An 18,154-nucleotide genomic window follows, 5' to 3' on the forward strand; every position below is an offset into this window, starting at 1 on the left:
TTGTTAAAAGAGCCTACCTATAGATTTATGGGGTGATATCTATCAGCAAAGTTAAACTGATCTACTAGTTTTGGAAAAAAGGAATTTTAAAACAATAATGTGATTTGGCTGCAATTAACTTAACCTACACATAAATTTGATTAGTGAACAGACTATAATTTACTATTTGAAAGGAAATGTTATGTATTATATATTATGTATATAAAATGTTACAGTATACAAAAAAGGTGATTACTTCATTTGCTTTCTTTTTTTAAAACAAAAGCTAAGCACATATTACTATTTAATATTCCTCTAAATGCAAGCCCTTCTGGCAATCATAATTTCTTCTTCTCATACACTTTTGTTAACAGATTATATGTGAATCATCGAACAGATCAACAGGAATCATCATTCATATCAAGTCTGTTTTGTTTATTTCTTTTGTTTAAAAATTTGTCTTGAAAAATTATTATTATAAGTTGTACTGTGCATTGATTGCTATTATGTATACTGATACTTTGCGGAATGTAATTCTTAAAAACTTGATTTGTACTATTTTCTGTCTGGGTAAAAAATTGTTTTGTTTATGTATAATAAGTGTGGAATAAGCATGTTAGTAAAAAAAATGCTTGCAACATAAAGTGCACTCCACATTAACTTTTATACTCTGTCTGGAAGGCAGTGAATCTTCTCCTCACTGCCTCAAGCATAGTCATAGCCCAAATGGTTGGACTGACCTGTCAATCACCAAATGTGTTCTTGATGTGCATTAATTAATTTCATTAATTCTTATTGAATTCATTTAGCTTTCCTCAGAAGGAAATGAGTCCAAATATGATATACTTAAGAAATATAAAAAAGAAGAATATATAAGAAATAGTAAAGCAGACTTTGAATTGCCTAGGGTAATATTAAAATCATTCTTCTGCTTTACCATGTTACACTTGTGCGCGTTTAGACTCATTATCTTTATTTTTGTGTGGAGATAATGTATTTAACAAAATTATTTGAATACACTAGAAAAAGTAGTTGTTGTGCATCATGACAGAGCAGGCAGGTAGAGAGGTAGCGGCAGTAGCTAGTTGTATCAATGTGTGCTAGTACATCATGACAGAGCAGGCAGGTAGAGAGGTAGCGGCAGTAGGTAGGTGTATCAATGTGTGCTAGTACATCATGACAGAGCAGGCAGGTAGAGAGGTAGCGGCAGTAGGTAGGTGTATCAATGTGTGCTAGTACATCATGACAGAGCAGGCAGGTAGAGAGTTAGCGACAGTAGCTAGGTGTATCAATGTTGTGCTAATACATCATGACAGAGCAGGCAGGTAGAGAGGTAGCGACAATAGCTAGGTGTATCAATGTGTGCTAGTACATCATGACAGAGCAGGCAGGTAGAGAGGTAGCGACAGTAGCTAGGTGTATCAATGTGTGCTAGTACATCATGACAGAGCAGGCAGGTAGAGAGGTAGCGACAGTAGCTAGGTATATCAATGTGTGCTAGTACATCATGACAGAGCAGGCAGGTAGAGAGGTAGCGACAGTAGCTAGGTATATCAATGTGTGCTAGTACATCATGACAGAGCTGGCAGGTAGAGAGGTAGCGACAGTAGCCAGGTGTATCAATGTGTGCTAATACATCATGACAGAGCTGGCAGGTAGAGAGGTAGCGACAGTAGCCAGGTGTATCAATGTGTGCTAGTACATCATGACAGAGCAGGCAGGTAGAGAGGTAGCGACAGTAGCCAGGAGTATCAATGTGTGCTAGTACATCATGACAGAGCAGGCAGGTAGAGAGGTAGCGACAGTAGCCAGGTGTATCAATGTGTGCTAGTACATCATGACAGAGCAGGCAGGTAGAGAGGTAGCGACAGTAGCCAGGTGTATCAATGTGTGCTAGTACATCATGACAGAGCAGGCAGGTAGAGAGGTAGCGACAGTAGCTAGGTGTATCAATGTGTGCTAGTACATCATGACAGAGCAGGCAGGTAGAGAGGCAAGGACAGTAGCTAGGTATATCAATGTGTGCTAGTACATCATGACAGAGCAGGCAGGTAGAGAGGTAGCGACAGTAGCTAGGTATATCAATGTGTGCTAGTACATCATGACAGAGCAGGCAGGTAGAGAGGTAGCGACAGTAGCCAGGTGTATCAATGTGTGCTAGTACATCATGACAGAGCAGGCAGGTAGAGAGGTAGCGGCAGTAGCCAGGTGTATCAATGTGTGCTAGTACATCATGACAGAGCAGGCAGGTAGAGAGGTAGCGACAGTAGCTAGGTATATCAATGTGTGCTAGTACATCATGACAGAGCTGGCAGGTAGAGAGGTAGCGACAGTAGCCAGGTGTATCAATGTGTGCTAATACATCATGACAGAGCTGGCAGGTAGAGAGGTAGCGACAGTAGCCAGGTGTATCAATGTGTGCTAGTACATCATGACAGAGCAGGCAGGTAGAGAGGTAGCGACAGTAGCCAGGAGTATCAATGTGTGCTAGTACATCATGACAGAGCAGGCAGGTAGAGAGGTAGCGACAGTAGCCAGGTGTATCAATGTGTGCTAGTACATCATGACAGAGCAGGCAGGTAGAGAGGTAGCGACAGTAGCCAGGTGTATCAATGTGTGCTAGTACATCATGACAGAGCAGGCAGGTAGAGAGGTAGCGACAGTAGCTAGGTGTATCAATGTGTGCTAGTACATCATGACAGAGCAGGCAGGTAGAGAGGCAAGGACAGTAGCTAGGTATATCAATGTGTGCTAGTACATCATGACAGAGCAGGCAGGTAGAGAGGTAGCGACAGTAGCTAGGTATATCAATGTGTGCTAGTACATCATGACAGAGCAGGCAGGTAGAGAGGTAGCGACAGTAGCCAGGTGTATCAATGTGTGCTAGTACATCATGACAGAGCAGGCAGGTAGAGAGGTAGCGGCAGTAGCCAGGTGTATCAATGTGTGCTAGTACATCATGACAGAGCAGGCAGGTAGAGAGGTAGCGACAGTAGCCAGGTGTATTGATGTGTGCTAGTACATCATGACAGAGCAGGCAGGTAGAGAGGTAGCGGCAGTAGCCAGGTGTATCGATGTGTGCTAGTACATCATGACAGAGCAGGCAGGTAGAGAGGTAGCAGCAGTAGCCAGGTGTATCGATGTGTGCTAGTACATCATGACAGAGCAGGCAGGTAAAGAGGTAGCGGCAGTAGCCAGGTGTATCAAAGTGTGCTAGTACATCATGACAGAGCTGGCAGGTAGAGAGGTAGCGGCAGTAGCCAGGTGTGTTAGTATATGGTAGTAACGTGTATAGTATAATCCTTCAGGGGCCTCAATTTTTTAGACAGAGTATAATGAATTGGCCAGTAGCTTGTATTGCACGTATGAATAATCTTGAACATGAATTACTTATTGCATTTAATTTTTTTTTTTTTTTAAGGTAATTTTGGAATGAATTGATGTGGAAAAGATTTAGATTTAGGTAAGGAACAAGAATTAGACCTTACATGTAAAATATAAAATTACGTCTTGAACTAGATTTTTTTCATATAACTGTTTGATAAATGACCAAAGTTTACTAGTGACAATCCCCTAAAAGAGGCTAATAATATTGTAAAAGAAACTTAAAGATTTTATACAGTATTCCAACATTTTATACAGTAATCCAACTAGAATAAACTCAAAATTACATTAATGAAGTTACATTTATATCCCAAATTTTGTCTTATTTGTTTTGCTATCCATTTACTAATATAAATCCGTACTAGATTACCTTTTCAACTAAAAAGGAGACTTGCAACAATAATATTTAAAATCTACGCTTTAACATATAATCAACTTCATAGGCTTTCTTCTGTACATATATAGTGTTTGTCTGTAAAGTAATCAGACTGGTCAGTGCTCTAGTTGACAACATATTGCTTCCTAGTTTATGAGATATGTGGTGGAACGATCTTAGCTGAGCAATGCGCTTGGGTATGAAGTCTAATGCAGTGGGGATTACTTGTGGAACAAAAGCTGTTTTTGTTGTGGCAGAAAATATAAAAATCGGAGCTAAGTTATATTAATAAATTTTACTTTTATCCGGGAAAAAGCGCAAAACACTTGTCATGGTTGAGGAGGCTTACAATGAAATTATTAAGGGATCTTGATGCTCTTCAACAAGTGGTTTTATGTTATTTTTACCTCAATAATTGAGGTATAAGAAACTGATCACTAACTCTGCACTCACTAAATTATAGTTAACTATAATGTAGCCTTGATAATGTTTTAATAGAAGCTACAAATAATGATGAACATAAATTACAGATGATAGCCAAAATATGCTCAGCTTTATTAGAAGAAAACCAACTCCTAAAAGAATAAAAATTTATCGTGCAGACCATATTAACAATACTGGATAGGAAATTTGAAGAAATAGAGAATTACAGAATTGAAATCAAAATGCTGAATCACAACACCAGCTTGATAAGGAGAGACAACTTTGTCAGAAACACAAACTATCTTCGAAGAGCATGATTTTAAATTAGGCCAACTTATTGACAATCAAGTAAAAAAGTTATACAAACAAGAAAAGACTATTTTAACGTTCTAAAAGAAAATTGATAGACAGGAATTGATAAATAAAACTTAAAGGACTCCTGTACACAAACTGCCCCTTTGGTTCATAGGATTACTAAAAACGCTCAAAATTTGCCACCTATATTTTACTAAGCAAGAAGAAATAAAAACAAAACTCTGGCAGCTAGAGTTAGCAATCAAATCCCTACCAACTAAAACTGCACCAAAAGTAATTTCTATCCTAAAGTTACTCTGGCTCAATCAATACACTATGGCCCATCTCAGGGGAGGAAAGCAAGATCTGGGATGAAGAGGAATGCATTTAGTATCTCCCTACAAGCAGCTAAATATGAAAAAAACTGAGTACCCCCAAAGAGACAAGAGATTATTTACTCGCTACAGAACGAACATTTTTGGACACACAATGAACCAGGGAATACTAGTATAACTAAATACGCCATTAAGGTTCAAGTATGACCTCAACAATAAGTGTACTGCACCAGAACTTGTGAGGTTTAACCAACAAAATAGAAGCTCAAACTTAATCATCTCTTAAGTATCCTTCAGCCTACAATATTAATACTGACTGAACATGGATTATGCTCAGAAATTTTGCTCGTAACAAAAGGTAATGTGTACAACTTAATAATAGATTTTAACAGAGAACACAAATTACGACTGGTTGCCATGTACACCGTTGAAACATTAAATATTAATGTAGAAATGTTGGACAAAAAAACATGGCATAGAACTTCTTAGTGAGATAGTATTGATAATGAATTGGCACAAAAACAACACTCTTTCAATCTACTTGGTCTCTATCGATCACCAGGAGAAAACATCAGACAAGCTATAGAAGCCTGTCAGCAATTATTTGTACACATCGGACAGATGTGTTGAAAGACAAACCGTTGTAATGGGTGATGTTAATTTTAATCGATTGTCAGGAGACCATGACGATATCTTTTTTTGAGAAAGAACTATTAACATTTAGCATGAGGCTGCTCCTGGATGGAAAATGAACTCGATAATGGTATAAAACGGAAAAGAAGCTTATGACTTAATGAAAAAGTAAAAGTAAAAAGTAATGAATGTCTTATTTTACCAGGCGAAGTTAGGGCTAAGAAACCCTCTCTAACACTTAACCTGGGGACCAACGGCTTAAAGGTGACTTCCGAACCACCACCAATGGCCGGGCAGGATGGCCGCTTGCAAGGACAGGATCGCTCAGCGGTCACCTATCCAGGCAGCGGCCACGCTCGACGTTGCTGGATCTGGTTATCTTGCGATAACCGCCGTATCCACTACACTGCGCCATTGGCACAGAGAAGCTCCATTGGCTTAATACTATAAGAGCTTACACAAGTAGCTGCAAATCAACACATAACCAAATTTGATAACAAATATAAGGTGTTCTGGTACATCATCAACTCAGAAAAACAACAAACAGATGAGACATTGTAATGCAAGACTAAAACTTCAAAAACTTTTGTAACTCATGTAACTTTTTGTTGACGAATGTACATTTTTAAAGAAATCATGATAAAGATCTTTTGATTGATTCGTTAAAATGGACGTACCTTACCAGTATGTAAATAATTATCTGAGCTTTGACTTTGTTCGAGTTCAAGATTGATTGCTGTAGACCTCAACAAGACAATGTTTAACAAAATTATATCTGAAATTTTGAACATACAGAATGTTTGTGTGAAATTTTTGCCAAATGTGAGTGACAATGAACAAAAATAATGAGTTGATGTTTTCTGATATATGTTGGAGCAGTTAAAATATGAATCAGAATTCTTAGATAACATATTAAGAGGTAATGTACAACAGGTGTTCCTTACAGCTCTGAAACCATAGTGGCACATCTCCAACTTCACGACTTCCAAGAAAGAGAATATGTCCAATGTAATAACAGTGTACATCATTATTTTTCATAAGCTTGAGGTGGTCCACAAAGAAAACCGTTCACCTACAGAATTCAAAATTCATACCTCCTGGACAAACCGTCAGTGCCATTTTATAAAAAGAACCTTGTATTAGGTACTGTAAAGCTTTGATATGAGTCCAGCGGACCTTTTCCTGTTTGTAAAACTCAATAGAAGGCCAAATGGTCACTGTTTTGAAGATATTCCGACCATCCAATGGCTGGTCACAATCTCTGAGAAATGTTATGGGAGATGACTTCAGTGGACCTTTGAAGCATGCTAATCAAGTTGACAGCTAAAGATCAACCCCAAGGAGAATATTTTGAAGACTGAACTATGTATCAATAAATTGTTTTTGCCAGACCCAATCTCATTACTTTACAGACAAATCCTGTATAGTTAGGAGTATTTATTGCCAATTCTGTAATTAGACTAAGAACCCTATTCTGACTTGTTTTTATTATAGAACGTAGGTAGATAATTTAAGCTGAACATTGCATGAATCTTTCCTATGTTTTGGGTGTAATAATGTTTTCCTCATATTGTTTGTAAAAATTTGATTTCATTTACTAGCTTATTATTATCTAATCAATTTGTTGATGTCATATAATCATCATATTTTGAATTTTTTGTGTGAGTGTAGTATATTTAGTAAATGTTCAAACATTAAAAGAAAAATACGAGATATCTCAAAAAGGAATGCTTATTTAAAACAAAGAAATACAAAACATGCTTTAGAAAAAACCTTAGAAAAATGTTATGGAAATTATAAATGGTGGATTACATAGTGCTGCTATCAGGTGCATTTAGAAACAAAACCTCATGCTTCTAAGACTCATGGTAATAATAATGAAAAATTACTTTATTAAAGGCTGAGGCTGAGGGTTTGTGGAATGTCTTAGTTTTGGCCGATGAATTGCTGGAGATGTGGCTAAATAGCATGGTTGTTGAAAATCTTACGTATTCCCAAACAATAATTCATCTAAATGTAACATTGCCCCACCCAACAGAGCAAAATTCTCTTTCCTCCCCCTCCTCCTCTCTTTTTCTATTTGTTGCTATAGAGGCTACTTCATCACAGATTAAAGATCTATCCTGCTGAAGTAATATTTCTTTTGTTGTAATGGGGGAACTTTCTAGAGCATATATCATAAATTATGATAAACCAATATAATGTTGAGCATAGTCCTTCACAGTATTTCATTGTCATTGTCATTGTCAAGGAAATACAATAAGAATCTCCTTCAACCATTGTTACTTACACTGAAAGTTTGTGAGGATGTTTTAAGTGTTTCTTTCCTAGAATTTTCTTTAATTTTCCTAGAAATCCTTAAACTTACAACATCATCAAATCATAATGTTTTCTCTGTAAACATGGTTCATTGGTTGTTGATGGACTATTCCTTTCAGCTTGTAGGAAATTAATAACACTCCTCAATTCACATTTGGCAGGAGAATCAATAGAGGCAGCCATTTTTATGCGACTGCAGCTTAGCACATACTGGCTACTTGAACTCAATAGTGACAAATGTTGTGTTGTAGTTAGCAAGATGCACGATCGACTACTGCGCACACCGCGAACCTGTCTCTTGTCTGGCCATTGTGGCATGAGATCAGAGGTTAAAAAAAAAATACAGTCTTTGTAGATGATAGTAGTGAATGTATGTAAAATAAATGTTCCACACACTGAAAGAACAATGAACATAATTTAAATTTTAGAGTTTCAAATATTCCATGTCAAATGATTTTCTACAACCGTAATAAAGTTCTTTATCTTATCTTTTTTGACTACTTGTCGCCAATTAAGACTAATAAAATATATTCCTTTCTGAGACCCTCTGTATTGATATAAACATTAAATATGGTCTATTATAGTATGCAAGTTTTTACATTTTGTGTAGAAATAAATTGTCAGCTAAAGCCGAAATAAGATCAAAAATTACATGAAAGTTCCTAACAGTTCCCTTTAACATTTTTAACTAAAGATTGTATAATAGCTTTTAATAATGTAAGATGTGTTCGAAAACATTTACATGTACTGTGTTTATATTTTATCAGTTTAGTTATATTTATTTTTAAGTAGTCTGATTTTGTTTTGTTTTTGTCTTGTGATGTGTCAATGCATGCGACACAGATGAACACAGAATTTGGGACAATACAGAACACAAGAAGGTTAACGTTAACCGGAGGGGGCATCAGAAGGCTGTGGCTCCTTCACTACCAGATGTGGACAGCCAGGATTCTACCGACAAAGGGGTGCTAGGCCCACCATTCATGGCTCACTGGAACAGATATAGCAGTTTTACATTTCTCGATTTTCGGGGTTAGTTTCTACATAGTTGCTAAATATTGTTAACTGTTTCTCCATCTATTGGAAGGTCAGTGTAGCTGCTATTTTGAAACCGACCATTTCATTCGGAATGTAAAAACACGACAACACTTTTTTCAATATAATTTAAATATGTGTGGATGTTGCTGGACAGACTTCCAAATCAGAAGTTAATACTTTATGGTAACTACTTGTTAAGTTAACACTTACCAAGAAGTTAATATTGTATGATTGTGATAATCTTAAGTAATTATCAGTCCAAACTAGAGTAATTGTTGTGTTTTATGTTTGCCAAATCATCACATCCAACACATCTACAACATATAGTTTAGTAGTGAATGTGAAGCTAAGCAGGACTCTGTATAGAGAACTCTATTAAGAAATTAGCACTCCAATAATCATAGAACTCAGATATTTTGTACAAATTTAATATCTCCATTGGTCAGCTTTAAGTGGTTAAAGATTATATCTGAAGTGGCGTAAGTTGTTATCAATGGTTGACAGAGTTTATTTTCAGATATTCTAAGGCTATGTTGTAAAATAAAAAAGAATTGCTACAACAAACTGTTTTTCTTTTTTTCATATATTTAAAGATGACTTTAATATACACACTGAGGTATTCCTAATTTCATTTTTATGTCTCTGTAAAGGTCTTGATAGTTTAACTAAGAAATATTGTAAAATAAATTTACATAACATATTTCAATAAATACACTATTATGTTAAAAATTGATGTATTCCAAACTTTCCCAGTAATCTAAAACTAACTAAATTGTTCTTCTAAGGGCGACCTATTAAGCCTCAAAGGCCTTTTGCGCACCCTGGAAGTTTACCATAAGGGCCAACCAGTTTACGGTTTCAGCATTTCTACAAACCATAGAAAACAACCGATCAGGTCCTTCTGGTGAAATTCACCACCTTTGTCTTGACTATCAAAGATGGTGTAGTGATCCCTTTTATTGCAGGAAAGTCAAAGAGACCTCCTCATGACTAGGAACCCAACAAACAGTCACTTTCTTGATTCTGCCAAGGGAAGAAACAACCTTATAACAATTCCAGACAAGCAACTAATTAATTACTGGCCAGTCTCTCTGATTTAAACATGTTCCAAAACATTTGAAAGAAGTATGCTTTCTCATCTTCTTGACTTTCTTAGATATAATTATACAACAAAGAACAATTGCTCTCTTGTTGTTACTGGTCAACAACATGGACTCACTAAGAACAAATCAACATCAACTTCATTGACTTGTGTCATAGAACACATTATTGATCAAGTAGGAGAAAAACATCGGACTTGAGCTAAGTGTCACTTTTGACCATAAACAACTCTTGACAAAATGATCCTCCTAAAGGCTACGGTTACTATGGATGCGAATTCTGACGAAAATCTGTTGTGACGAGCACTGACGAGTTCGTACGAAGTTGTCCGAAAAAACAAAATCCTGTTTTCTACTGATACTGTTTACAGTGGCAGCAACCTTTGCGTCAGAAAAGACACGAAGTCGTCAGAACAATCTGAGCGATCAAACAAGTTTGATTTTTTCGTGCGGTCAGCAACTTCTTTCACCCATTGCGTCGAATTTTAGAGTTATTAACTTAAATTAACCATGGATATTGATAAATTACTCGGTCTTGTGTACGAGAACAAATGTTTTTGGGACATGAGGAGAGAAATAATGCTTCCCGAAACGAAGATTCAGACTAACATTTTCTTATGAGCCTACTACCATATTTCCAAAAATACCGGAAGAAAGAAAAATGATTGTGAGGACCAAGCTACAACAAGTGTTTTGTGATGAGGATCTTTTGTCGGGATTCGGAGGACAACATCGACTACAGCCAATCCACCATCCACCACATAACTATGGTTCTTCCCCATGTGGTTCATCAACGAGTGATACTTGGGAAAGTCGTTCACAAGCACCAACTCCACTGAGTACAGCTCAACATGAGGACCTTGCTTCGTTTTTTTTTTTTCAAATTTAACTCCAACCGATTTAAACTAAAAAATGGAAGTTACATTTTTCCAATGTTACTGCTACTTTACTTTCACTTATTTTGCGTCTTTACTTTTTAAATTTAACCTAATTTCAATTTAGGGTGAATGTGGGTAAAATGTGGGTTTTCAGTAAAACTATTTTTTTCAAGGAAATTTATTCTTTTTATCAAACAAAGGTTGTTTTATTCCTAGGATTAACTGTTATAAGCCCTGGGCATTGAGGGGATGGCGGGAAAATGGTTCCAGAGCTATCTAACTGACAGACAACAACTAGTTGAAATTCAGCATGTAGAGAACAACACTCTTCATAAAATACATTCTGAAATGACTGCCGTGCAAAGAGGAGTGCCACAGGGATCAGTTCTGGGACCATGTCAATCAAATTTTCAATAATTTTGTGAATCTAATTTGTTTTTGTTTTTTTAATGAGATTGTTTTGTAATAATATTAATAAATAATTTTTATTTGACCAATTAAATACATTGTTTCTAATTATTCTGGCTATTTAATATTATTTTCACATCTGCGTTATTTTCCAATATCTCGAAAATATTTTTGATCGAGTTCATCCATTTTGCTGGGCGGCTTTGACACGTACTGACTATCAGAAGATCTGAAAACGCGCACACTGTAACCGCCTTGTTCTGACGAGGGTTTCGGACGTACTCGTCAGAACAGATTTTCACCAGAATTCGCATCCATAGTAACCGTAACCTAAGGTTTAAAGATACTACAGCAGAATAGTTTAGAAGTTGCTTGACCAATAGGGAGCAGGTGGTTTAAATTAAACATACCCAACATCATAAAGTTCAGCGAAAAAGATCCTGCCCTTTGCCAGTTCTAATTGGTGTTGTACAGGAATCCATCCTAGGGACTGTTCTCTTCACACTTTTTACCAACAACCTCTAATTATTTAGAAGAATTTACTATAACTTTGATGTTTGCCAATGATACAGTCATAATTCTGTGTGAAAAATCTGTAGAACATGGCTGTGTAGTATTGTCCATATAACAACCTAGTAATCAATGCAGCTTAAGACACAGCAAATCATAATGGGCAGCAAAAAAGAAGAAACAGCTCACTTACCAAGTGATAGGGTGGTAACAGAGGCAGAATACTTGGATATGATAATAGATAAAAAAAATCTCAGTAGAATATCCTACATTGACAATACATGTAGAAAACTGAGTAATGGAATCTATATGATAACAAAACTAACAAAAAACATTACAGAGCGACTGCTAAAACAGTATATCATGCACTGTTTGAACCTTTCTCTGCTATGGTCTGTTTGTGTGAGGAAAATCTTCAACAGGCAATTTACATAGCATATTAGTGATCCAGAAGAAATCAGTGAGAGCACCTGCTGGCTTAAAACAAAGGGAGAGAGATTTGATACCCGTCCTTTATCAACCTAACAATGTTAACGGTTGTAGCTCTATACATATATTATGGAAGTGGAGAAATTTTTCATGAGAGCTGACTACCCAGAGGTTCCAGCATCACTGCAACACTAGGGGTGCAGCAAACATCCATCTTCCTGTGCACCGAGTAGATCTGTTTGAAGAGAAGCCCTCATACGTGGCAATAAAGTCGTGGAACCACTTACCATAAGACTTCAAGAAGTGTAACACAAAATGTTTCAAGAATTAAGTAAAGAAGTAGGTGCTACAAACCCCTTTTACACAATTAAAGAGTATCTAGGAAGAGATGTATAATACGATGAAAACAGGAGACAAATACAAATTTTTTAAATATTATTTTTTATTATTAGTTTAATGATGCTGTTAAAATTCACCATCAATTTGTAAATAAAGAAGATTGTGTATTATCAAAAGTAATTTCATAATAAAACTATTATTGATTTATCATGACTTTCTAGAGTATTTAGGTGACAAAATTATGAAAATATGACTGAAGTAAGCTAAGATATTTAGGCTTTTCTAAACCTCTGTATTTTATATTAGGTTTTCATCAAGGTCCTACTCATGCTAAAAGTAGTGCTTCAAAAGGTTTATTATCAGGGTAGTGGAGTTGAAAAAAAGTATACCTTGAATCTGCATTTGAAGTCTCTACTTTATCATTTAGTATTCTTTTCACACTAGCAGACAGGATATGTGGCCTAAGATGGTTGTCTGGTCAAAGGTGGAGCTGAAGTCAGTGATGACTGGACTTAATGGTGTTCAGTGTCTAGATTGCCAATTTAGCATTGAAGCTCTGCATTCCCGACCCACAGTAGCTCTCGAAGACTTGTATGAGCTTTTATTATGATAGTCCCTTAAACTGTTCTTGAACAGCGAAAAAGCCATCACACTGTAAGACAAGTGCAAGGAATGGATCCAAGTAAGCCAAGTTACGTGGCTGGGCATATGCACATAGTTGATTATATGAAAAATTCGCAAATGATTATATCTCGCTCAGACACTATGCCGAAACTGTTTTGTTTTGATCATCCTTTCAAGGTGATCATAACAGAACCTTGATCATAACCAGAAGTATGGAAGCAGGGTGGTCCTTCTTTTAAGAGGAAACTGTCATATACCCCTTTTATTGACTGATAGTGAAGCAATTTGAGACTAAGACCGGACATGAGATTATTCTGTAATGTTGACTGGACGTTACCTACTTTAACCATCATGGAGTTTGAAACTGCCATCATTTGTGAATAAGAAACGATTGTCCTGTGTAGGCGGAACTTTCCAGTGGCATCTCTAAAACATACTGTAGTAGGACTTTTAGCTCCTAGGATCTTTTAGTTTATTAAACACCTCAAGATGACCTGGGCTGTCTAAATTTCAGGTTTGTCAATAAGATCTTCAATGTTGTGGTGGTAGACGCATTTTCTCCCAATTGACTCTCTGTATCTTAATACTGAACAAAAGTGGACAGGAAAAAGAAAGTTGTGACTATCAGTTTTTTATGAAAAAACTGCTCCACCTTACTACACGAATAGAAAACAAGACATGTATTGATAAATAATTACAGCTCTACAAATTGTTGAATTCCTCATATTCAGTTCTGAAATTGTATGGTTTTATGTATTAATTTTTATAAAAATAAGATACACAGAATTAAGGAAACAAAATATAAGAATTGTATCATTACACTCAATTTTCAGAATAATAACAATTTTTCTATCACTCACTTCACTTTCTCTAACATGTGAGCTGGCACTGAGTGGCAGGAGTGGGAGAAGGATGAGAACGGGATGTGTTTTAGTGATTGGATAGTTACTTTTTTTTTACTTAAACAGTAGTTGAGGTATGAACTATAAATACTGAATGTTTAATTCTTTCTCAAATCAATTCGTAATTAGACACTTTTTAACCCTTACCGAGCCAATGACGTTACTAGACATCATGCCTAAACTAGCGCTAAAAGCCAACGACGTCCACTGACGCAAAATCAATTTTTTATTTTAATATTATTTAAAAGCATTTCTGGGTAACAAACTTAGTAAAAACTGTCAAACAAGGTTTATCTAAACAAGAGACAATCGTTCGTGTCTATTTTGAAGGTCAGGGCTCTTGTTCGATCGACAAAATAGTGGGCGGCCGGATGTTCATAGTCTCCCGCAGAGCCAACGACGTCTACTGATGCACGCTCAGTCCGCCTGTAGCCTTCCGTGAGGTTAGATGTTTATTCGCCCTTCCATTTTCGATCCGCGTATTTATCTTTTCAATTTTTATGTTAATCAATATTTTTAATCAATTTGCAGTGTAGTTTATGTATTATTATCGTGATGTAGGGCTTTATTGTCAAGTTTTTTTTTAGTTCATTGATTTTATTTAATTTGTATATATATATATATATATATATATATATATATATATATATATATATAAATTTGTACTATATTCTTTATATTTTCTCTAAATACAAATTACTATATGCTTGTTTTTTGTAAAATATAACAATAATTGTGTTCAACTATTGTTAATTTTATATATGAACACATAGAATGTCAAAATTAAATTTTTTCAGTGAAATTATGATTTTACCATTTTTTGGCTGTAAATGAACAATAAAGAGTGAAAAAAAATATTTTGTCGTTTTTTTTACCTGTTATGTTATAAGAATTATTTTAAAAAGTTGGTTTTGGTATGTGGGAATTTTTTTATTTTTAAGGTGTATGGCTCTTAGGAATAGTTTTGGTTATTTATTTGTGGCTCGCTAAGGGTTAATTAGTATTTACAGTACTTATTGAACCATAAAAAACCAAAGATTAGTTTTCTTTTAAAGTTTCAAATAGGATAACCTTATATTGTATCATAAATTTATAACATTCCATTGGAAACAGTTCTAGTGCAGTATTTTATGTTGTCATAATAGCATTTGCATTTGCTATAAATAACTTAACTTTTACATCAAAACTCAATATCCAGCGTTAACAGTATCCAGCTTAGCCGGTTGCCACATTAGGCCATATATGACAAGTTTTACTTTACATATTGTTACAAGACGTGTCAATAAATAAAAATTAACATTCACTTTTGGACTGCAATAATTAATATACTTACAGTCTACAATCACACTTTTGTAATAGGCTTTTTATGGACATTTTTCAGAAATCTTTTTTATTCGAGTAATAAGCCTCCTTAATCATTAAATAATTGTATTGATTTTCGATGCGGAACAAACGATTACGGCACAACCAAAGGTGCAACTTATGTAGTCATTACCTGTATTGAATGAGGAACTAATACTTTAGGCTAGCTCTTTGTTCTATTTTTTTTTTTCATGAATCAAAACAGAAACTGAAAGATGGCTTTGAAATGCTACTTTTAACTAGATTATGTTTTATAAAGATTACATTACAAATGCCATAAATGTGTAATATTATTCATAATCTGAATTTGAAAATAGAAAAATGATAAGACTGATATGGTAAGCCTGTAGATTTTTTTACTGTGGAGAGCCATCCATCCTGATCACAGATGTTTAAGCAAAACTGCCAATAATATATATTACATTAATATGCATTTTTACACGCTGAAAAATAAATGTGGTAATACTTTTGTAACGTTTTTATAGCTTTAAGCATATAAATGTATATCCACAGGAGTCCTAAGAACCTTCTTTTTGAGACGATTAGCTAAATTTCATCTTTTCATGGGAATGGACCGAGAGGAATCTGTGGGGAATCTTCATAGGTCAAGTTTTATATAAAATGAAAGGTCTAATTTTTAGAGAAATTAAGTGTGCAAATGTTAAATTTGGGCAGAGGAAGTCATTTGAATTTTTTTTAAAGTATCTAACATATTTTTACTGGTATTTTTTTAATGTTGAATATAAGAAATTAAAAAACAATATTTTTGTTAGATGCTATTGCCCTATTAATAAATTGTTATGCAGGGTTAGGCCAATCACGCATCCACCATGTATAACGGCTGAACCGAGAAACCTACCCTCTTTGTTTTTCAAATAAACCCCATAATTCAACCTCAAATAATTTGGGAAAATAATTTTTAACACCCAAAGTGGTACTTTCAGGGCTTAGGGATCATTTTATTAAAATTTCAAATATAGGTCAAGCCACAACTCATTTTAAAGTGCATTCACTAATCATTTTGTTAAAAAGTTTTAATTAATTTCGCTTCTTACATACGTCATCAAGGCTGTTGAAGTTGTATGGGTTTAGTTTTTTTTTACTATTTGTTAACTTCTTAATTTATCCAATCAAAATTTTTATTCATGGTCACCAAAGATTACTCTTTCTAAAAATTGTCACTTATCAGCATGTTTCCAATTGTTTTTAATTCTTCAAATATAGGATAAGGATATTTCAAACTCGTAAAACCTACAAAATTCAAATAACAAGGTATGGCTTTTATAACGCCTTTCAATACTTCTCTTAAAAACAAACATTTTTTTAAATTTGGCTTTATTTTGTTTTGTTGAGAAATTGCATCAAAAATGGTAATGTTCATGACATTTTGTTGCATTACAGCATTTTGAACTGCTGTATTTGCTGTAGGTTCTTAGAGAATTAATTTTTAAATATTTTTACCTTTTTAAAACCTTTTCTCTATTAGATGCTGTAATTTAAGTAATAACGTACATTTAAGAAGTGCTGTATATTTATCAGGGTTCTAACTATTTCAGTCCAACAGTTATGTTATTCGACTAACCTTATTTTTAAGTAATAACGTACATTTAAGAAGTGCTGTATATTTATCAGGGTTCTAACTATTTCAGTCCAACAGTTATGTTATTCGACTAACCTTATTTACAGATGTTCAAACTGTAATCCATTGCTTTCCAAACATAGTTCTACTCTGGAACTGAAGTTTTTTCCAGCCCTTAAGACCTCTTCTCTGTTTATTGATTGAACAGCAGCCCTGTTTCGTTGCATCATCTCCTCTCGAGTCATGGGTGTAAACCTAGTCTTTTAACCTTTCCCACAAGTAGTAGTCCTTGCACGTTAAATATTTTTGAGGATATTTATTCCTCATCCAGTGTTTGTCGCACTGCTTCAGAGTAGTGGGTTAGTTCCCCATTGTGCATAAACCACATTTCTGGGATAGTTTGTCTAGGAATATTCAACAATAAATAATTCAAGTAATTGATAAGGAAGTTTTACATATTTCCATCCAAGTGTCCTTTGAAAAGAAAACAGGCTAACAATTTGGACACCAATAATATAGTATTGGCGGTCCAGTACGTTTGGTTGCCTACCTTCTCGCATCTAGTGGGGAATCTCAAAAGCCCAATACCTCATATTGTGACGGTTCACTTCTCCATTGTTTCAGAAGGTTGCTTTGTTGCACCATTAAACCCCTTTGTTGTAATCTAGTGGTACATTTCCAGTTTCACAGACACAACTAGCAAGTTTTTGGTAAACCTTTTGTGAATGATGTTCACGGTCTGGGTAACATAGAGCAACAGTAGCCGTGTAGTTCTGTAAACATTTACCTAACATCATCAACATCGAGAAAGCTTCCTCATTATTGAATGGCATATTTGACAAACAACAATGCATGTTTTCACAGACACGGTACAAAACTGACTGACCAACTAAAAGAAATAAAATCTTATAAGACATGAGTATTATCTCTTATCATTTCTTCCAGACTTGTTCAAAAAAATTCAGTAGTTGTTGAAGATAAACTTGCCATATGGGTAGAAAGTAACTGAAAATACAAACACCTGTTTAGATCAATTAAAAATAGGTTAAAACAGTTGGCATTGCTATTTGGTTTGTTATCAAACAAATCCATCACAGGTCACTAATACATACATCGTGAACGTTTAATAACATATTAAAGTTTTAGAAAGAATACTTCTTTGGTAAGCATAGATAAAAATGTTGATATGTTAAAACCTTTAACAAGGTAACAATAAAAAATGTAAAACCTTATCCTTACCCT

The 18,154-nt window shown here is 35.0% G+C and overlaps 1 protein-coding gene across 2 annotated transcripts in view; it reads left to right on the forward strand.

Annotated features, from left to right (window-relative positions):
- The window catches only part of LOC124369299, a 137,123-nt gene that overhangs the window by 85,657 nt on the left and 33,312 nt on the right, over positions 1-18,154 (forward strand). The window contains exon 6 of one of the 2 annotated variants that reach the window (XM_046827235.1): positions 8,587-8,775. The exons of the other annotated variant lie outside the window; for it this stretch is intronic. Within the exon in view, the coding sequence (XP_046683191.1) occupies positions 8,587-8,775 (189 nt within the window). The remainder of the gene's footprint in view (positions 1-8,586; positions 8,776-18,154) is intronic. 2 annotated transcript variants of the gene reach the window in all.

Source organism: Homalodisca vitripennis, chromosome X, assembly GCF_021130785.1.
Source record: "Homalodisca vitripennis isolate AUS2020 chromosome X, UT_GWSS_2.1, whole genome shotgun sequence".
Classification (NCBI taxonomy): Eukaryota; Metazoa; Arthropoda; class Insecta; order Hemiptera; family Cicadellidae; genus Homalodisca; species Homalodisca vitripennis.